General features: G+C 37.7%; 1 protein-coding gene across 11 annotated transcripts in view; it reads left to right on the plus strand.

Annotated features, from left to right (window-relative positions):
- Gk (glycerol kinase) overlaps positions 1-22,633 on the plus strand; it is a 117,487-nt gene that overhangs the window by 1,842 nt on the left and 93,012 nt on the right. For all 11 annotated transcript variants that reach the window (XM_063242821.1, XM_063242822.1, XM_063242823.1 and 8 more), the window contains exons 2-4: positions 8,673-8,746; positions 11,322-11,428; positions 19,235-19,312. In XM_063242821.1, coding sequence (XP_063098891.1) covers positions 8,673-8,746; positions 11,322-11,428; positions 19,235-19,312 — 259 coding nt within the window. The remainder of the gene's footprint in view (positions 1-8,672; positions 8,747-11,321; positions 11,429-19,234; positions 19,313-22,633) is intronic.

The raw sequence follows: 22,633 nt of genomic DNA on the forward strand, positions 1-22,633 counted from the left end.
TAAGTAAAATACAATCATTATTAGTATGTTCCCAATTTAAGAAAGACCATTAAGACTAGTGCCAGCTAAATGTGGCTTGATCTTCAAAGCATATTCAAGAATTGCTCATATAGATTCCTGAAAGGGTCAGGCAAATAGCAAGGTGTGAGCATACTGGGGAACATTTCATGCCAGGGGGCCACCATTAGCTGCTAAGCAGAAGTGCAGGTCCAGGGCTGCCATACCTTCACTTATTTATTTATTTTGGAGGGTACTGGAAATCAAACTCAGGACTCTGTGCTTGCCAGGCAGGCTCTGTGTGGCTGAGCTGCATCCCTGTGGCTCAACCTTCACATTTTTAAAGAAAAGTCCATAGTTTTCAATAACATCTTCTAACTTCTAAGTGATGACAAACTAGTTCATAAAGCATTGTGGAGTCCAAAGCAAGCAAGACAATTGGTATCAAGTTTGTGTGGCCTTTGTGCTCCTTGAAAGTGGATAAAATTTTTCATAACTTTGTAGGCTTCTTTTTAGCAGCCAACCTGAACATGTTTGTCTTTTCTTTGACTCGTTATTGCCGTACATGTAGCCCAGCAATCTTCTTTATCCACTTCACTTTGTTCCAGAGCCCTCCGATTTTGTTGTTCAAGAGGTATCTGTCTACGTTGATAGAGAAGGAATGGATCTACTTCATGGTGCCACAATCATTTGTTCAGTGTATAACATGAGCAAAATATAGCTTCGAACATTGGGTACCATTTGCTTGGTTCTGCAGGTCATGATCTCAGTGAGGGAGCTAAGGTACAAATTCAGAAAAAATTCTCATCCTGCTTAGAGATTGATGTGTAAAAGTTGATCAATAAAATCTGCTTCGGAGAAAGTTATAAATAATGCTTCAGAGACAGGTCCTGTGTGAGGTAGAGAAAAACTTGGGAAAAGTTTAGCAAAGTAGTTTTTTCTTATGGAAAGAAGTTATGAAACTACTCCCTGTGAAATGTAGATAAAAGATTTGCTGAATAAGTGCTTTAATCACAAGGTGATATCTAGGAATTATTCCAGCAATATTGTTCCACATTGTAATTATGACTCAAACAATTGCTTACCTTCTCAGGAAAAATACAGTGGAGAACTATAATAAGGAAGATTATAAAGTTAACTCCTTGACCATTAGTCATTCAATTTGCAAATTTAATTTAACTTTCTCAAGGTAGGTAACTTCCAAGTGTTTTTCTCCCTTTTTCTCTGTTAGCAATATTAGCTTCCTGCCATATACAGAAAAGGCTGTATTTATGCTCTTTATTGTGAGAGATATGTCTTCTACTCTATCCCCAACGTATCTGCTTCTTGAAATTCCATTCTACCTGTAAGGGCTCAAATGCCAGATTTTCGTAGTTTTTCTCAAACCCTTAGTTTGAACTGTTCCCCCTTCCTATACCATTTTTTAAAAATTAATATTTTTTAGTACTGGGATTTGAACCCAGGTTCTTCACACCAAGCTACATTTCCAGACCCTTTTTATTTTATTTTATTTTATTCTTTTAATTTTGAGACAGTCTTGCTAAGTCACTAATTTGCCCAGGCTGGAGTTGAACTTATAAACCTTCTGCCTCAGCTTCTCAATTTACAATCCTTCCTGCAGGGATTACAGATGTGTACTGCCATACCTGACAATTTGTTTTATTTATTTATTTATTTTTATTTATTTTTTGTCTTTTTGAGACAGAGTTTTACTATACAGTTCACGGCTGACCTTAAACTTGGTTTGTAGCCCAGGCTGGTCTCGAACTTGCAACAATCCTCCTGCCTTAGCCTCCCGAGTGCTGGGATTATAGGGGTGCACCACCAGGCCTGGCCTGCAATTTCTTTTATATTAGTTTTAAATATGCAGTCTTAGAGCTTGTCCATTTCTTCATCTAAGCTGTGAAAAAATTATTATTCTGGCTCTGCATATATTTTATACTAGCGGGAAAATTCCAACTTCTCTGATGTGAAAGTGAAATAGGATTGGCATATAGTTACTCATTTCAGAGTAGGAACTTCTTGGAAAGAGAATTAGTGTAACAGGTTTTAAGGAGGGGTTATTTATGAGACAAAAATTTCAGCTTAAGCAGTCAACTTCCTTCTTTAATTTGGTAACTTGATTTTTTCTATCAGGTCATATGTTTACAAAAAGGCTTAGAATATGTTGTGACTTGACATGTGTCAGATACTGCGCAGAGGACTTTTCCAGTATTAAGTAATTTAACATGATGCAGATGCTATAGGAAGCTCCAGCACACAGGTGAGGATTGTGCCCAACGTCACAAAATAACTGGTCAAACTAGGATTCAAGTCCAGGTCTTTCACACTGTGAATCCAGTCCTCCTAGGTACTGCCTTAGGTTCCCTTCTGCCTGGAGGATTATGAATAGGAGATGAGAGAACAGAGAAGGCTAGCGCCCCACCTGTCAATCAAGTGTCAGTTCCTATCATGGGATTATGGTCACAAGTAAATGACTCTTGGCCAAGAAAAACATACACTTGCAAATTGACTTCACAAGGTATATAAAATGCTGCTTTGAATAAGCACTATAGGTTATGATCATCTTGTGACTCAGATTTAGTTGGGCCTGGGCAGGGCTCAGGTGTGTCACTGGATAATGATTGCATAATCATTTGTTCCAATAGTCAGTATGTATGAAGAATGCCTAGAATTGTAGTTCTCTCCTTGTTTTGGCAGGAAGTATTGCCTTGGCCCCAAGTATCTCATCATACTTAGAGATCTCATAAGGCTTATGGCCAGATTTCCTCTTCCTTCCTTTTCATTTATTTACTTGACACATATAATATGTACCCATTATGGGTCAGGGATAAGGTATAGTAAATTTGGTAAAGTTAATTTAACTTATAGCTGGAATGAGGACATACGGTAAGTTACCCGTAGTCCTTGTTTATTTTTTCCTTACTGCATTCACTTCTTTTCTTGTCAGTTATACTACCAAGGTGGCATGAATACATCTTATCAGAGGGCTTCCACTTGTTCATTTCCTCTTGTCCTTCACAGTTTGTTTTTTTGAACTCAGGAACATGTACTTGCCAGGCAGGCACTTCAGCTCACAGCTTTCAGTTTTGAGCTTCCTGGGGGGCAAAACAGTATGTTGTTTCTTCCCCAAAGGTATGTAATAGTTGCTTCTCACATGAAGAGAATCAGCAGAAAGCGGCTTGCAGGGCTCAGATGTGTTGATTAGAATCCCAAGATTGTAAAAATAAACAATAAAAGTTGGAGGGTCTTGGAAAATGTCAGTTTTAAAAATTATATCTATCAGATGTGTTCATGAGTTATTTAATATGATTTCATTTTTTAAAGAAAAATATGAAGTCATTTGCTATGTTTTTTCCCTATGGCTTGTTGGAAGATGACGTTAGACCTTTTCTGATCAAACTTGTAATGTAGGATCAGAGATGTAATTCAGTGGTAGAGCACTTGTGTAGGATGCACAAAGCCCTGGGTTCTCTTCCCAATAAAGTCAAAAAAATAGGAAGGAAGAAAATTGTAATTAATATATTTATAGCTAGTATTTTTATTGTTGACCATTCAAATTTGTGTAATACTGTGGTGTTCTTTGGGGGTTTACTTATCCTGAGAAATGCCGTATCATTGTAAAGTTTAGTGTGCCATAAAAGAGTACGCTAGCGGGGATATCACAGAGGGAGGGAAATGAATGTGCATGTTCAGCTGAATTAGTCATAGTATGAGCGAGGCAAACCTACAGGACACTTAGTAAGGAGAACTTTTCATCTGTCCGTGGTGTGCTTTATGAGACAGAAATGAATGCATTATTTAAATAGGCTATTTTAAAACACTTACAAAAACATATTTCTTTCTTTAGTTTTTCAAGTCAAGAATTGAGTCATAATTGAGGCATAGGAGGCGAAAACAGCTGGTGACTTTTAATTCTAATTCTACCACTTAATAGGTAACAGTACAGTAGTGGAGGTGGTAATAATAATGTAGTAATAGCCGCCACAGTAGTGGTAAACTCACGTGAGCATATACTGTTGGCCTATACTGTGCTAAATACTTTTTATATTAAATTTATTGGTACATTTTAGGTATTCATACTGATCACATTCATCACAGGGAATTTATACATGATATATTTTTATTCTTTTCTCCACTTCCCCAATCCTCCTTTCAACCTGCTTCCCTTCGTTATTTACAAAAGCTTTGTTTCCATTTTTTCCTTTTCCTTTCCTTCCATCCCCTCTCCCCCCTCCCAAGTTTTACCTTCACGTTTGATTGTGTGCTTGTGTGTGTGCGTGTGTGTGTCTTTTTGATACAGGGTCTCTTATGCAGTTTAGGCTGTACTTTGAGTTCACTTCCTAGGCCAGGCTGGTCTCAAACCTGCATTAATCCTCCTGCCTCAGCCTCTCCTGAGTGCTGGGATTATAGGTGTGTGCCACCATGCCTGGCTATACCTTCCCACTTGACCATTTTCTTCCTATTTCACAATATCTATTGTACATTTTGGTCCTTGTTAACACTTTTGGTTTCTCACACCACAGAAACAAGGCAATATTTACATACATGGTGTCTGATTTATTTCACTTAAGTATATGGTCTCAAACTGCACCCATTTAAATAGGAAGGTCTCCTATTTATACTTTATGGCTGAGTAGTACTCCATTATATTTTTAAAAACTCACATCTTTAGCCATTCATTAGTTGATGTGCATTTGGGTTGTTCTCAAGATTTAGCTGTTACAAATTGTGCTGTTATATACATGGGTGCAAATATATTGCTGTGATATGGTGTCTTTAATTCTTCTGGGAAGATACCCACAATGACAATTAGGTGGAATGAGACCTCTGCTCGTAGTTATTTTGAGAAATCTTCACACTGATTTCTACAGTGGTTGTACCAGTCTACACTCACACCAACAGTGGAGAAGGGTTCCTTTTTCCCTACAATCCGGCTAGCTTTTGTTGACTTCTTGACAGTAGCCATTCTTTCTCAGGAGAGCTGGAATCTCAGTAATGTTGTTCTTTTTTTTTTCCTCAGTGTTTTAATTTGCATTTCTCTAATGATCTACATTATGCTAAATTCTATTTCTGCATTGACTTTCCTTGGTGATTTTGAGATAGGGTCTCCCAGTATTGCCTAGGCTAGTCTCAAACTCATTATTTGTGTGCTTCAGCTTCCCTAATAGCTAAGATTTCAACTGTGCACCACCATAGACAGCACATTAATTTCAGTTTTTGTTGTCATTGTTTTGTTTTGTGAAATGGTTTCTATGTAGTTCAGGCTGTCCTTGAACTCTGGCAATCCTCTAGCCTCAGGCTGCTGAGTGCTGAGATTAAAGGCATGCACCACCACACCTAGCTAATTTCTTTTCTTAAAGATAGTCTGTGATAGTCTTTTTTTTCTTGTAGTGCTGGGAATTAAACCCAGGGTCTTATGCATGCTAAGCAAACACTTTGCCACTGATCTACATCCCCAGCCCTTTTTAGGCAGTCTTGTATCCTGTGCCAGTATGTTTTTAAGTTTGATGAATTAAGATGAGAAGATCTATAATTCTGTGATTTTTGTCCCTTACCATACATATATATATATATAATATATATTTTTTGACATGATGGTGGAGATTGAGCCCACAGACTTTAGCACCAAACTGACAATGTCAGCCGTTTTTCAATAATATTTTTTTGAGACAGGATTTCACTAAGTTGCTGAATTGCCCAAGTTGAACTCAAATTTGGAATCTCTCTGCCTCAGCCTCCTCGAGTACTGGGATTACAGACATGTGCCATGATGCCTGGCTCCTCAGATGAGTTTTTCTTTTCTTTTTTTTTTTTTTTTTTTTTTTTTCCATTTTTACCGGTACCGGGGATCGAACTCACGACTGCCTGCTTGCAAGGCAGGTACTTATGCCGCTGAGCTAAATCCCCAGCCCCTTCAGATGAGTTTTTAAACAAATGATTATGCTAGACATTCTATAAAGTAGGTTACACAGCCACTGTCATCTTTGATTGGCAATGGTTTTTGAAATTTTCTTAAAACTGACTGATATTCTTTATACATTCTCATGTGAAATCAGTTGTACTCCACCATAGTGTCTTAGAAACATCATTTTCTTTCTTTGTACCTTTGTCCATCTGGAGATAAACAGACATTAAGGAGGCTTCATTAAGATTCTTCCTGTGGACTTAGATGTATAAGGAAGAAAGTGCTCTAGAATTTCACTGGCCAGTATGATAGCCACTGGCCACATGTGGCTATTGATTGTTTTATATGTAACTAGTCCAAATCGAGGTAGGCTGTAAGCCTAAGTAAGATATATACCAGATTTCAAAGACTTAGTATTTGAAACAAGCAAAAAGATCTCCATGATTTTTTTTAACATTTGTCATGTGTTGAAGTGATAATTTATAAATATACAATAATGACTGAGATCAAACATGTTATTAATTTTACTGGTCTTTTTACTAGTTTTTATGAGAAAGCTTCAAATTACCTATTTGGCTTGCATTCATGGTTTGTATTATATTATTGTTGCTTAGTATTCTAAGGAAGTTGCTGATTCGAAAAATACTGAACTGATAAAGTCTCCCACAAACTTGGGGGGTACATAGGGCTACATCCTTAATGTAATATCTCAAAAAAGTGTTAGCATCTTTTCCTAAGCTTGGGAGTTCTGTTGAGGTAAGTCTAGGCTGCATCCTGTTAGTTCCAAATGCTGTGTGTGGATGGATGCCTTCATGCTCTACTCCAGTAAATAGAATTTACCAAATCCTTCCCTTGTCTGTGTTTATTCCAAAGACGTATAATTCCATGTTTTGTGTAAGGGCCCTGAAGTTAGCCTGATTCAAAATAGGAAGTGATAGAAGAGGTATCCCTTTCTGTTTATAGCCTCATCACTCTGTTGTTGAAGTTTTTATGAATCTAGCCAGCAGAAAGACATACTTCATTTCTTAACCCAGACTCCTTCAGAGAATTGAGACTTAGCAAGGAAGTAGCAATAACATGAATAACAATAATAGAACTGTAGTTTCGTATTAGTTTTTCTGCCCATAACCATTTTTATTTTATCTGATGATTTTTCTTCTAATAAACATTTGTACTAGACCATATTTGTTCAGCTCTTCACCAAGTGTTTATTGAGCATCAGATATCCTAGAGATATTTCAGTGAATGAAATAGGACAGATGTAGCTTGACATCTTAGACACTGTAATGCGAAGTTGTAAATCACAAGGATATTACGTGGTAATCTGCCTTTGAATTATGTGCCTTTGAATTACAACGTGTTGAGTTAACCTTTGACTTGTAAGATACTTTATCTCTTTGAATAACTGAAGAATTTGCCCTTTTGCTTTCATTATGTTTAGCAGTTTGTCCAGAAAAGAAGATATGTATGATGGGGAAGGAGGGAGACAACACATCATGGTTAGTCTGTATTGAAAAGGTAATTTTCTCCCACAGGAAACCTAAGCATGGAAATACTTTAACTAATTTGAAATGACTTTATTGCAACTATTATAATGGTTTGGGGAGTTAATTTTAATTAAAATACACATTCTTACCCCAAAAGAGGAAATACTTTGGTAAAAAGCAGCATATATGAACAAATGTTGGGAAGTTATTTTGTTTTTTTTTATTTGTCTTTTTGAGACAGGGTCTCACTACACAGTTCAGGCTGGCCTTGAGCTCACTTTTTAGGCCAAGCTAGTCTTGAACTCTCGCAGTGATGCCCCTGCCTCAGCCTCCCAAGTGCTCGGATTAAGGTGTGAGCCAACATGCCCAGTGTGAAGTTTTTTTTTTTTTTTTTTCCTCCTTTTTATCGGTACCGGGGATTGAACTCATGACTGCCTGCTTGCAAGGCAGGCGCTTATTGGCCACTGAGCTAAATCCCCAGCCCCCAGTGTGAAGTTTTTTAAAGTGCTTTTTAAATAGTATTAAATTGTGGAGGATTATGTAGCACTTCTTAATTAGCTTTCTTCCTTTTATTTTCAGGTGTTGTACTAAGGGTCAGCAATTTGTGACAATGGTATTACAGTGCTTGGTGGGATGAGCCCGTATATACACTTCTGTCCATTGATAGGGCATTGACATTTCTCTCAGGAATTCACAGTAGGCATTCCTGCTTGAGCATCCTATGCCCTTTCTGCACATCCAGTATGAATGAGGAGTGGGTTATTATGTCATCACTATTAACACTGTATTATTCTTGATTTTCCTTTTCTCTGAATCCATGCTGATAATTGGTTCATGTGTTAACTTTCCTAAAATCAGAGAGTTATTTTGGTTTACTAAGGAATTTCCTCTTAATTTACCTGTATCGTCAATACGTTTCTTCTTTTTTATTTAAAGAGAAGTTTTGGTTAATTTATTGGCCTACACGTTTTTAATTAGCTATGCAGATTAATGGGATTCATTTTGGCAGATTTGTACAAGCACACAACTTACTTTACTCATTTTCACCCTATCCATCATCCCCCTTATCCTGCCCTAGTTTCACATGAGGAGAGGGTAAATGTGTATATTTTGCTCATACTGATGCTCCCTCTCTCCACTGCTTGTTCCCTTTTTCTTATCCAGGCTGACCTTGACCTCGCTGTGCAACGCAGGCTGGCCTCCAACTTGTGATCCTCCTGAGGCTTACACCTTTGATAGCTGCCTGCATTTTTATAATACTATTGCAACATGTTTTTCAGGTTTTCAATTCAAAAACAGCTGAACTTCTAAGTCATCATCAAGTGGAAATAAAACAGGAGTTCCCAAGAGAAGGGTATGTTTTCTAATTTAATACATAAAGACATATCTTCTTTAAAGCTTTATCTTACTCTCTCTACCCTGTGAATTTATAAGATAAACTCTGCCAGATTCTTTCTTGAAGACTTTAAATATTGATTAGTGAAGAGAAGAAACAATAACTTGTTTGCAAAAATATGTGGGTAGTTGATGGTATAGGAATTCATTGACAAAAAAGGAAGGGAGATAAATTATAAGGCAAACAAGATTTAACATCAGAAATGGTACATTTAGTTCTCTGTCCCCACTATTGCCAAATACTGCTTCATTAATTTGAGTACTGTACAACATAGGTTTTTTTTTAAACTAAGGACATCTATTTTTTTAAAAAAAGCATTCACATGTGACTAATATTAAATCTTCCCTTTTTTTGTACCAGGGATCGAACTCATGACCTTGCACTTGCCAGGCAGGCACTTGTGCCACTGAGCTAAATCCCTGGCCCTAAATCATCCTTTTTGGAAAAAGTGTTAATACGTGGAAATTGTAACTATATATAATGTTGAGTATATTCTTTAAAATTGAAAGGTTTTTATAATACAACCCCTTTGAAAGCTGTATGACAGTTTCTTAAGTTGACCTTAAATCTGCAGTATTTCATTCTGAGGAATTCTTAAAAGAGGTGAAAGGATGTACTTAGAAAGATTTACACATGAATATTTATATGCACTTTATTCATAGAAGTCCCAAATATCTATCATCAGTAGAAAGGATAACAATGGAATATCATACAGCATTTAAAAAAAGTAACCTGATTCTTGCAGTACCATTGAATCTCAGTGACATTATAGATGGTAAAAAAGTACAAACAAGAACACATTGTACACTTCCATTTGTCTAAATTTCAGGAATAGGATAAACTAATGTAGGATAATGGAAATAAAAGTGAGTTATGTGATTGACTTGAAAGGAGCATGAAAGAACTTTGTCTGGTGAAAGAAATATTCTTGGCTGAAGTGTTGGTTAGATGGATGTCTGTATTTATTAAAACTTAGCAAATTGTGGACTTTAGATCCATGCATTTCACTGGAAAATTTATCTCAATTTAAGAAAAGAGAAAAATGTTTTACTAAGTTGTGTCATTCCTTTTTCATGAAAAAATGTGCTTTCCTTAGCTTGGCGTAGTGGCATATGCCAGTAATTGAGGCTGCTCAGAAGGCTGAAGCAGGAGGTGTACAAGTTTGAGGCTAGCCTGGGCAACACAGTGAAACCATGTCTCAAAGTAAAATAAAAAGAGTTAGATATATAGCAGTGATGGAGTGCTTACCCTAGTGTGTGCAAGGCTCTGCTATCACCAAAAAGAAAAAAAGTTTTCCTATATTTGAAAGAATTTTCTTCTTTCATTAAAAGATTATGGATCTATTAGCAGTATTAGAATGACTGTCCTCAGACTCAACCAGGGCTATTGTAGGGAGGATACTTAGGTTATAGATGACAATTAGAAATGCATAGAAGGAAGGTTTTTTGTCAGGGAGGGAGGTGGAACTGGGAGTTGAATCCAAGGCCAGATGCATACTAGACAAGTGCTGTACCACAGAGCTATATCCCCATTCCTTTTTAAAATTTGAGACACTCTTGGTAAATTCCCTAGGCTGACCTTGAATGTGCGGTCCTCCAGGTTCAGCCTCAAGAATAGCTTGGATTATAGGTGTGCACCACTAAGCCAGGTTGAGATTAGGATTTTGAGGAGAGAAAAGGTATAGATAAAACTTGAAGCTTACAGGGCATAAGAGCCTGCCTTGCAGGTGCATGGTCGTGAGTTCAAATCCTCAGTACTGATAAAAAAAAAAAAAAACTTGAAGCTTACAAAAGAGAAGCAGTTAGCTAGTCCAGAAGAAGGCAGAGAATAAAGGTATTTGAAATTTCATTGCTACTTCCAGGCTCTGGAGTAGACTTTTTTCAGTTTGTGTTACCTACTTTGGGACTTCCTCAAATTACTTCTCTAAATCCTCTCTTGCCTATCATTTGTTATTAGTGCCTTACCAAAACTGTGCAGGAACTGAAAACTTCGATCAGTCATTTTTCCACACCAATAGTTATTAGCAAGTTAAACTTTGCTGCTAAATTCCAATAAAACATTTTGGGGGGAAAGTAGTAACACATACTTGCTTGGCTTTTCAAAATTTTCTTCACTCCCCAAATATGATTTGTAAAATGTTTCTGTCAACTCAAAAATTGCTAGTGAAACAAATATATTTCCATCAACTTAGAAATAACTATGGAATCAAACCCACAAAGTGTAAAAAATTGGCGTGCCAATCTCTTTTCTTCTTTACTTGAAAAAATAATTTAAAAGTAGATAGAATATTTGCTGTTTATAGCCTCCTATTTAGTGGCTTTCTTTAACAATAATTGATTATTGCATATAAAAATATAAGGTCAAGCTTTTATTGAAACCTTTTCTTTAGAAAGTGAGATATAGGTAAGCTTTGCTTATCGAATTTTCTTTAATTTGTACACCAGCCACACACTCAGAAGGTAACATTTCTGTAGAAATAAAATACATTTGTATTGCTGTCTTGTAGACTAACAAATACATTGTTTTGTTAAAGATGGGTGGAACAAGACCCCAAGGAGATTCTGCAGTCAGTTTACGAATGCATCGAAAAAACATGTGAGAAACTTGGACAACTCAATATTGACATTTCCAACATAAAAGGTATTTTAATAGATTATATTATTTTTATAGCATGATTCAACCAAATTCATTAATTGGTTCTTTCTGCTTGTAATGAGTGCTTATGCAATTCTAGCCATTTCTGTGTGAGCTTGAAGATGCATTAGACAGAAGATCAGGTTCCTGTTTTCATGGAGCTTTTATTTTGGTAGGGGTAAGGGTGAGTAAAACAAAGCAGCCGAATAGAGGCTAGCTTTGGATACTAGTACATTCCTTGCAAAACGTAAAAATCAAGTTTTTGACGGCATGTGCTCAGAACGGTTTACTTTAGGTTGGGTCTCCAAGGAAGGATTTCTTGAAGAGGTGATGCTTGCTGAAATTCCCAAGGCCAAAATGGGGATGGCCATGTGACTATCTGGGGGAAGAGTGTTTGATAAAAAGGAGTGTTTGCATATGCAAAGGGCCCATGGTACAAAGAAACTTGGGGCATTCCGCAGTCAGAGTATGGTGATAGGACAGTAAAAGGAGGTTGAGGATGTCAGGCATGGTGACACATGCCTATAATAATCCCAGGCTAAGGTAGGAGGATCACTGTGAGTTTAAGGCCAGCCTTAACTCATGGTGAAACCCTGTCTCAAAAACTGGGGAAAAAAAGATTGAGCTATGTGAATGGATAGTAAGTTGGGATTTAAGTAGGAACTGAAAGCTGCAGAAAAAGTGAGGGCCTTTTCAGCTAGTTTCTTAGGCGTTTAGATATTAGCATCACAGGGGGAGCCATGAGAGGGTTCTGATCACCTTAGTAAGGGATAATTGGCAGTTTAAAGGGGACTCCCTAACTACTATATGAAGAGTACTGTGAGGGGGTTTAATGTGGTTGCAGGGGGACCAGTGCAGAGGCTGCAATGGAAGCCATAAGTGAAGTAGTGGATAGATAGCATGGAGGTGAGGAAAGACCCAGAAGTTGCTGATGGATTGGCTAGAAGGGTAATAGACTTGTGGGATGAGAGGGAAAAGATGAGTCAGAGATAGGGCCAGGCACATTTCTTCTTCTTTCTCTCTCTGTTCCTCTCTCATTTTTCCTGTAGCGATAGGATTGAACGCGTGGTAAACATGCCCTCTACCACCGAAGTCTAAGCAGAGCCTGATGCTTGGGTTTTTGCTCGAGCTCCTACCTAATAATAACGCCTTTTATTGGGGCAAGAAAGGGTAGTGAAAGGAACAGATCAGGGGAGGCTTGTTTGAAATCCAGAAACTTCACTTGTAAATGTTTTCCAAAATATACTTGAGAAAGCATGTGATCTCTCTAAATTCTTAGTAGTCATAGTAGTATCTGTCTACATTTTGCTGTTTTGCTGTGTAGACCAGGTTGACTCTCAACTCTTGGTGATCCTCCTGCCTCAGCCTCCCAGGTGCTGGATTACAGGCTTGCTCAGCCTGTATGGATTACGACCATAACTGGCCTACATTTGGTTTGTCATTCATTCATGGAGAAAGAAAAGAATGCAGTCATCTAAGATTCATATACTGTAATAACATGAAGGGTAGAAGCATAATATGGTAATTGCTTTTTTAACCTTACAATTTTTAATTTCACCATTCAAGAGCTATTTTTTCCCTTAGTTTGATCATAGGTAGAGAGAAGTACAATTTATGGTAGTGCCCTGATTCACATCATGTTGACTTGAAATTTACCATCACTCCTAAGATTTTTTTCCTATTTGTAAAAATAAAAACTTCAAAACTGAAGACCACCATACATACTCACCATACATTCAGCAAGTCTACAGAATGCCTGTTATTTGGTAGGTGTGCTGGGGATACAGCAGAGCATGAATGGAGCCACGCAGCCGAAGGTCAAGTAGGGGAGTAACTACAGATAAGTGCAGGATCCTAACAATAGTGTAACTATTCAAGCTATTACAGATTTTAAATGAGACAAACACCTAGGAGCAGTTTTGGATTTTATTAACATTTTTGTAAAGTCATGCGTATATTAGTCCTGTTTCTTCTCCCTACATCTAAGTGGAAGTGCTTCTTTTTAAAGTTTTAGTCACCTAAGTTTAGATGTGCTGTCAAAGCTATCAAAGTGATTGCTGTTTGTCCTTCCTCCTTTTCTTCTCCCTTCCCTCCATTCTTCCCTTCCTGTCTCCCTTTCTCGCTCCCTCTCTTCTCTCTCTCTCTGAAGTACTGGCGATTAAACCCAGGACCTTTATCCTGAGCTATGCCTCCAGCCCTTTCTGATTTTGTTTTTGATTTTTGTTTCATTTTTTGTTTTTAATTTGAGACAGGGTCTCATTAAGCTGCTAAATTGCCAAAACTGGGCTAGAACTTGCAGTCCTTCTGCCTCAGTTCCTAAGGAACTCAGCTTACAGTTGTATACCACCACGCCCGGCTTTGTTGGTCATTTCTTTGAGCTGTTCTTGTAGCTTTCGTGGTCTAAGCACTGTAAACATAACAGGCATTCAGTAGCATATTCTTGTCAAAGTGGTTACTACCCAATACTTAGGTAATCCATGGAGTTTAAAGCCATATTTAGAATCCACTCCCAGGTGATTGACCATGGTGACATTAATGTTCTACCTTCCTTATAGGTAATGTAAGCAATATTGTGTTGACTTTTTGAACCCATTTGGCTGCCAACGTTTTATGGCTGGGTTTTGTGGTATATGTGAAGATGACACAACTCCTGCACAAGGGATTTGTCTTACACCTGTAGTAACTAGTCTGAAAGAATTGAACACACACTCTCTACACTCCTGTATTTGATCAATGTGAAAGCCATATCTGAGCCACAGTGAACCAGTCAGTGGCCAAGGATGACAGTGTCCCATAAGCCTCTCTATACAAAGCAGTGATGCTGAATTTTTCCTTGATAAGTTACTGAATTGCCATTGCCAAAGGCCAAGCTTTTGCTTGCCTATATAGAACACTGCCTATGTAGAATGATCTGTCAAAGCTATAAAGGATCTTTCTTCACCCAGACCAACTCCCCCTAGCTTCAGTGAGGGAAGGAGACTTATTGAAGGTCCCACAACTCTTTAGTGCTGCACAGCATTAAAACACAGCTTCCCTACCTCCTCGAGCAGGGCTTTTTTTTCCCCTGAGCCATACTGGTGATAATCTCAAAAATTACTTCAGTTGATATTTTTTGTGTAACAAATAAATTAGCTTTGCCAGCTGAAGAGTGCTGTCCTCGATAGTCTTAACCTGATAATCATTAACCAGGTTCATCATATCTCTTTATATTTCTTTGAAATATTCTGATTCATTGTTTTTGGTCATCCTTATCTGTCACGCAGCTCACTGATTTCAGGTCACTAAGAACAGTGTCTTCCAAATTAAGAATCATTCTAACTGAACAGTATATTCTAGCCCAAAGCAAGTCATTGGGCTGCTTCTTTCCTTCTTGACTTGAGGCAAGAAGTTCTTTTTGTCTTTCAAAGAATTTAAGGAATTACAAAGTATCAGGAATTAGAACACGAGATAATCTCTTTCATTTTTGTTTGACATGATAGAAGCAAAACACAATTTGCTTCTAAACAGTTTGAAAGATAAGGTCATAAAATCCTCAAGAATTAAATGTTCTTGTCTCTAAAGCAGTTATTTCAACCATTGGAGGAAAGAAAAACTACTAGGCATGGTAGTGTTTACTTGTAATACCAGTACTCTGGGAGGCTGAGGCAGGAACAAATTCTAGCCTGCCAGGGCAACTTGGTGACATAGTGAGACCCTGTCTCAAAAAAAAAAAAAAAAAGACTGGAGATGTATGTAACTCAGTGTGAAGTCCAGGGTTCAATCCGCAGGACCCCCCCCCAACACACACCCACACCCACACACACACACACACACACACACAGAAACTCACACAACTATTCCTCTAATTTGCTACCCTATCTGACATTCCCACACATTTAAGTTACCTCTTAGACTCAGTCTTTCAGGGACTTCAGCAAGTCACTTCACCCTCCAAAATAACTTTTCCATTAGCAGCAACATCTTGTTTGTGATGACTTGCCAAGATTTTTGTTTATGGTGCTACAGTTGAACTTAAGGCCTTATAAATGTTAGGTAGGCACTGTACTACTGAGCTAAACCCCCAGTACTGCAATTGTCAAATATGCATTTTCAGTGGAAAACCATACAAAGCTTTTGATTGTTTAGAAAGCGTTATGCCTCTGCCCATATGGTCCTTGTAGTAGATAGAGATGTTTTCTCTAAAGCTTTTATTATTTTGCTCTGTTATTTTTTTGTGAAAAATGTATTACTTCCTAATTTGTTTACTTCAGTACTGGAGATCAGACCCAGGGTCTTGTACATGCTCAGCAAACACCCTCCACTCCTAGCTGCACCCTTAGCCTGATTTCATTTTTCAAAAAGGATTCATGTGTGAGGCCTGGTGGCCTGTGCCTATAATTCCAGAATGCAGAAGGTGGAGATGAGAGGATTGCAAGTTCAAGGCCAGCTGGGGCAACTCAGAAGGATCTAACTTACAGATAAATAAATTTAAAAAGTGATATATATTTAAAGAACTGGGGATGTAGCTTAATGGTAAAAAAAAGACTCATGAAAAGAATCATATCATCCATAAGTCTATACCAAGATTACAATAATTAATATCTTGAAGTATTTTCAAGAACTTTTTTCTAAGTATATTTTCTTAACTGACTGTAAGTTTTATAGACAACTTTAAGCAACATTTAACCAGAGATGCTGGATATTAACTTTTAACTACTTGAGTTTTACTGACACTCACTATAAAGACACACACCCCTAAAAAAAGTGAATCTGCTAGATATAAGAGGAACACATTGTATTTTATAAATGTTAATGATTATCATATCTTCAAGTAAAAAGTTTTGAGGCCAGAAAATGTGTCGTTCATGTATGTCATATCCAATACCTCTAAGTGGTACAGATGAACTATAGTAGGAAATTACAAAATCTAAATCTGTTATTCTTAGGAAAAACATTAAAGTTAGGATCCGTTGCTAATGGCATACGTGCTAGGATTAAGAGTCAGAAAAGTTACTCTTAAAATCCCTGAGGGATTTTAGGGAAAATGACTAAGAGTTAGAACATGGGAAAAGCTCAGATGCATTGCATAAGACCTGTGTGCCCTGGGGAGCAGCCAGTGTTAAAGATGTCTGTGGTTGGAAGACAATCCAGAGAAGCTGTTTCGATGGACTTTGATTGTCTGCAAGAAAAGCAATTTTACCTGCCAGGTAGAAGTGGAACAAAGATAAAGGAGAAAGGAGTGGTCAAGGAGGAATCCATGACCTAAGAATCAGATGAAAATAGCTCCAGATTCTATTCTAAATACTAGTCAGAAGGAGCCAGTAAGAAAAGGTAGCAGGATGAATACAAAGTAGTGAAGCAAGGATTGTGCCTAAAGGAGCAGCCAGGTGGTTTACAGAAAGATAAATGTGTAAGGAGACATCCTATTGACCGTGAATTCATTGTGGTTCCATCTTGTAAAGTTATCACCTCCAAAACAGTATTCATAATACTTCTGAAGCAATCTGTGGCTGAATTACTTTCTGTGTCTTGCTCAACTTAATCTTATTCTCTGCAACTGGTCTCCACACTGCACAGTAATAACAGTGACAAGATGGGTGTGGTGGTGAGTGCCCATAATCTCAGCATTCTTGGGAGGCTGAGACAGAAGGGTCTAAATTAGAGCCCAGCCTGGGCAATCTAGTGACTTAGCAAGACCCTGCCTCAAAATACAGAAAGGGCTGGGGATGTTGTTCAGTATGAAGGACCAAGGGTTCAATTTCAAAACAGCTATGACAATGACAATATAATGATAATAATGATAGTGGCGGTAGATAACATTTAATAAGTACTTCCTGTCTGCCAGTCATGTGTTTTAATACTTATCACTGTAACTTAGTAAGGTGAAATATTTTATTCTCTCCATTTTGTAGGAAAAAAATGAAACAGAACCATCAGAATTGGAATTTGAATCCCAACTGTCTGGGTTCAGAGTATAAGCTCTAGTTCCCCACCCCCACCCCCCCATCCTTTTGAGTCCGTGTCTATCCAAGTTGCTGAGACTCTCGTCGAACTTGCCATCCTCCTGCCTGAGCATTCTAAGTAGCTGAGATTTCAGAAGTGTGACACTCTGTTGGCTTATTCCCCAAACTCTTGAGGCTGCTTTTACTTGGTCCTATTTTAGCATATGGTCTTGCCTACTATTTCACGGGGAAGTGGAGACTTTGGGACTTCAGGGTCTACACTTTCTATCTGGATCTTCTGCTCCCTTTCTTAGGAGAAGCAACAGTCTGTCCCTCTTCAGGCTCCTCCCTCCACCTGTGCTGCTGATCGCTTCACTTCCTGTCACTACACATCAGGACCACGTCCTGATGTTTTGTAGTCCCACCCTTCACTTGTCCTCTTTATTTCTTCTTGTGTATATTGTTGTGTTCTAATTTTATAAGTAATCAACCTAGACTCTCTACTCTTTACTGTATGCCTCTTAGTTTCTTTGAGCAGAATTTTAGTCATCTTTGTACTATTAAAAAACTGTCCAATAATGTGAGCATGTCTGCATTGGATGGGTAGTATTAGAACAAGGGAGCTGGTGGCCCTCTTTGATCCTGTGCTGGTCACAACATTGCTACTGTATTTTCTTCTAGGTGTATATTTGGAATGATATGAATAGATAGCTGCATACCCTGGGAACTGTGACAAAGACACTTTAAACCATGTCTTATGGAAGCAGAGGCAGTCAAAAGAAATATGTTTAGCCAAGACAATGGAAGGGAAGACTGGAGGGATAAAATAGCTGCTTTGGGTTTCCAAAAGATTGGCATGTGGAAGCAAGATTGACTATATTTTTTTATATCTCAAAAAATATGGCTAACATTTGTAGCTGACAGTTACAAGGAAAAGAAATTTTTTTGCAGTGCTGTAGATCAAGCCCAACAGTAGGCTAGTGTTGTACTATAAAATCTACCCACAGCCCATGGACTTATTTAATACCAAAGTTATCCAGTAGACGTTGGTCTTCTGTAAGAGATGTGGTGACCAGCTTATCACTGGAAGTGTCATCCAGGGTACCAGGTATAGCTCAGCAGCACAGCACCTGCCTGGCAAGTGCAAGGTCCTGAGTTTGATTCCTGGTACAAAAAAAATCTAGCTGATTCTAAAGTTGATTCGGAAGCCAAGTCTGGGAACTTATGACTTACCAAATCAAACTGATCAGATTCAGATGGTATGCATTAATATTTTATTTATACTAACTGTAAATACAGCAGTTAAGTTATATAGGTCAGTTTAATGTAAATGCCATTACATATTTATACCTGATTCAAACTGTTATGTATTATGATATAGTAAAATGTAAGAAGAAAGCTGAATTCCTAACCACCCATAAAATTGCTTAGCATGAAGGCGTTTTGTTTGGTTATTTTCTTAAAATGTAGGTATGCACATGCATGCACGCACATGTGAGAAGGCAAATGTCTTGTAGCAGTTACTAAATAAATTAATGAGGTGATTGTTGGCCTGCTCAGAATAATAAATAGATTGTTATAAACTTGGAAAGTTGCTGCATTCCTTAAGGCAACCTGAACCCCTTTCCTTTGGATATTGACCCGGCTCCATGTCATTGTGTGCAGGTAGTAAAGTGGAAGGAGTATGTAGAAGTAAAAAGAAAAACTTGACATCCTGTGTTCACTTCTCCCAGGACCACTCAAGGAAAATAAGCACCACTACAAATATTCAGTGTTGGGGTATTTTTTAATTGTTATGCTTGTTTTTGTCAATAATGAAAGTTGAACAATTTTTCTAAAGTAATATCGTAGTTAATTTCCTCCTCTCTTCTCTTTATCTTTCTCTTCAAAGCTATTGGTGTCAGCAACCAGAGAGAAACCACTGTAGTCTGGGACAAGTTGACTGGAGAGCCTCTCTACAACGCTGTGGGTAAGCCATCATGCATGGAAGTTCAGTACAGGACCTCAGGTCTCTTGCAGGTGTGGTCACGCAAATATATGCTGCTAAAAAGTACATTGTCATCTTTCCATAATCTAGTGGGATGAGCAGAGGAGTCATCTAAGCAATTAACTGTTGTATATTTATAACTTTTAGACCACCATATTTATTCACATATTGAATGAATTCTCTCCTGTTCTCTCTCCTTTTGCTAATTATTTGCTTTATGCACAAAAGAATGTGGACGGCTGTTAATAATCCCTGTGTTTCGGACATTGAAAAGAGATCTTATTTCCTTCTATCCTCAAAAATGCCAAAATTTCATCAAGAATAAGAGAATAGCAATAGCTAATGTACTGCTTATTGATGTCTTCTAAAGAATTAAAAAGCAAAAGAAAAATCATAATTGCAGGTGTCCCATCATCTGTCTATACAGTATTGTGTATTCTTTCCATCTAAAAAATTGAATTACTTTTCTGAGGTCATAAGAATGAAATACTAGAATTTTGACATTGACAGAGTTATAGCTGAGTGGCACAGTGCCTGTCTGGAATTTTGGATGCTTCTGCTAATTTGGCTGTTTTGGCAGGGATTAAAAAGACTCGAAATCTCATACATACTACTTTCTTTTTGGGTACTAGAAATTAAACCCAGGACCTTCACACTGACCTATGTCTGCAACCCTTTTCTTCTTTTTTTGTTTTGAGACAGGGTCTTGCTAATTTGCTAAATTGCTTTCAAGCTGTGTTCCCAGTTCCTGTCTTCCTGCCTCAGCCTTCCAGGGTACTGGGATTATAAGCCTGCACCCACCAAACCCAGATCATACTTACTACTTTTAGGTATCACATCTTGGTTTAAATGATCATGGATGTTTTTGAGGATCATTCTTAGAACATGACAATTGTTGAGCACTAAATTATATTGTCACTCCCTAAAAAGAAAATTGTGTTGTAAATTTATAATTATTAAAGGAATTTTTCACATTGAGGATTGAACCCTTGGCCTTTGGTACATGCTAGGCAAGTGCTCTAACACTGAGCTATGTCACCAGCTCATTTTAAAATTTTAAGGCAAATCTTGTTACCCAGGCACCTCAGACTTGCAATCTTCCTGCCTCCACCTCCCTTGTAGCTGGGGTTACTAGTACCACTATGTCTGGCTCCAAAGCATGATTACTTATCAGTGAAATACCAGGTTGTGGAGTAGAAAATGGGGCTAGAAATTGTCAGCATTGAGGTTATTTACAAAATGAGCTTTTCTTTTATTTATTTTTTTTTAAGGCTGGGATTCCAGTGACCCTTCAACTTAGGACTCCAAAGTGCTAGGACTACAAAGGTGCACCACTGTCAGCTAGAATAAGCTACTTTTACTTTGTAGTTATTTTAGAAATATAGTTATTTTACATTGATTAGAAGAAGATAAGATCAAAGCAGAAACTGTGGAAAAGGTGCATTGTAAGAATAGCATGAATTCATTATAATCATCTTTATAAAATTATCTAAATGTTATTGTATTGTAAGGAAACATGTAACACGTGTTCTGTATTTGTTTGTTTGTTTTTGTAGTACTAGGGATTCAACCCAAAGGCTTCACAATGAACTGCATCCCCAGCTCTTTTTTATTTTGAAACAAGTTCTTGCTACATCACCAAGGCAGGGCTCGAACCTGCTTTCTGTAATAGGGATTGAATATAGGGCTTTATTATAAGGCAAGGTTTCACTAAGTTGTCCATGTTGGGCTTGAACTACTTGCCATCCTCCTGCTTCAGCCTCCTGAGTAGTTAAGATAACAGGCATGAGCCATTGCTTCTTGAGAGATTAATTTTAGCTAACTTCTTGAACTACTTAAGGCATTTTTCTTGTTGTTGTAATTTAGGGTCTTTAAAATGAGAAGTACTCCTTCAATGATTAGAGAAAATAATGTGGAAATAAAGATTTTTGTTACTTTCAGGTCTTTGGGGGTTACATAGCATGTCTAAATGCCACATACATAGAAATTAGATGGTGCAGGCTGGTAGAGACCTACAGACAACCTCTTTATTGGGGTCAGAGTGTTATCCAAATGGATTTCGTGCAAAGAATTGTAAAGCAAGCACAAGTTTCAGGGTGTCACTTGAAACTGAAAGGTGGTCATTGACATCTGCATAGTCTGCATGGGGTGAGAGGGGCCAGTCAAGTTGGCTGTATATAGTAGTTGTCTTTTAGAGAGTTATTCACCAGGAGGAAGCTGTTTAAGGCAAATATCTGGACTAAACCCCTTGAGGGACTGAGTGGAGATGTAGAATTCAAAATTGTGTCAATTGAGCCTTGCTTCTATATGAAAAATTAAGACTGTGTTTAAATGGATAGCTAGGCAACATAATTTATAAATTTTAAATTATAAAAACGGAACTTTGGAGTGTGTGTGTGTGTGTGTGTGTGTGGTATTGGGGACTGAACCCAGGGTCTTCATACTGAATCACTTCCAAGTCATTTTAATTTTAATTTTTTGGGGGGACAGAGACTCATTGTGTAGTTCAGGCTGGCCTTGAACTTGGGGCAATCCTCCCACCTCCGTCTCGTGAGTGCTAGCATTACAGGCATGCACTACCATACCCAGCCATTTTATTTTAATTTTTATTTTGGGACAGAGTCTTGCTAAATTGCAGGCTAGGCTTAAATTTGTGATCTTGCTTCAGCCTTGAGGAGTGCTGGGATTACAGGTGTGTGGCACCATGCCCAGCTAGATTATTAGGTTGGTTGAAGTTATAAATACGGTAAAGAATTTTTTTCTTTTTAACGTACTGGGAATCAAACCCAAGGCTTCACATATACTAGATAAGATAACCATTCTACCATTGAGCTAAGCTGTTACCTCTATAGGGAAAAATTTAAGTAAATATCCCCAAATGGTGGTATTGTTCATTCATTTTTCTTCCACCAGAATCCCTCTGTACTGCTCCTATTCTGTGTATTTTAGAGTATCAATTCAAATATACCTAACATACATGAAGAACTTTTTCTATACTGAGCTACATATATGATTTGAGAACCTCTTATGTATTTGATATTGCTCTCAGCATTGTAAAATATGTAAATATGAATTTTCATGAGCATTTTATAATCTAGTTTTGATAGAGTCTAACAATTTAGGACACAGTTGACAATAGTGTACTGCTAAGCTGAATAGGAACTAGAACAAATCTATGTCAAGATTTTAAATTTTTGACATAGCTGTCATTGTGGAGTTTAAACTTCATTTGGACCTTAAAGTATGTGTTGGATTACATTAGACAAAGGAAGAATTGAAGGATACTGGCGTAAAAATGTGTAT

This window comes from Cavia porcellus, unplaced genomic scaffold, assembly GCF_034190915.1.
Source record: "Cavia porcellus strain 051 isolate PalLab524CR breed Dunkin Hartley unplaced genomic scaffold, mCavPor4.1 scaffold_33, whole genome shotgun sequence".
Taxonomy (NCBI): Eukaryota; Metazoa; Chordata; class Mammalia; order Rodentia; family Caviidae; genus Cavia; species Cavia porcellus.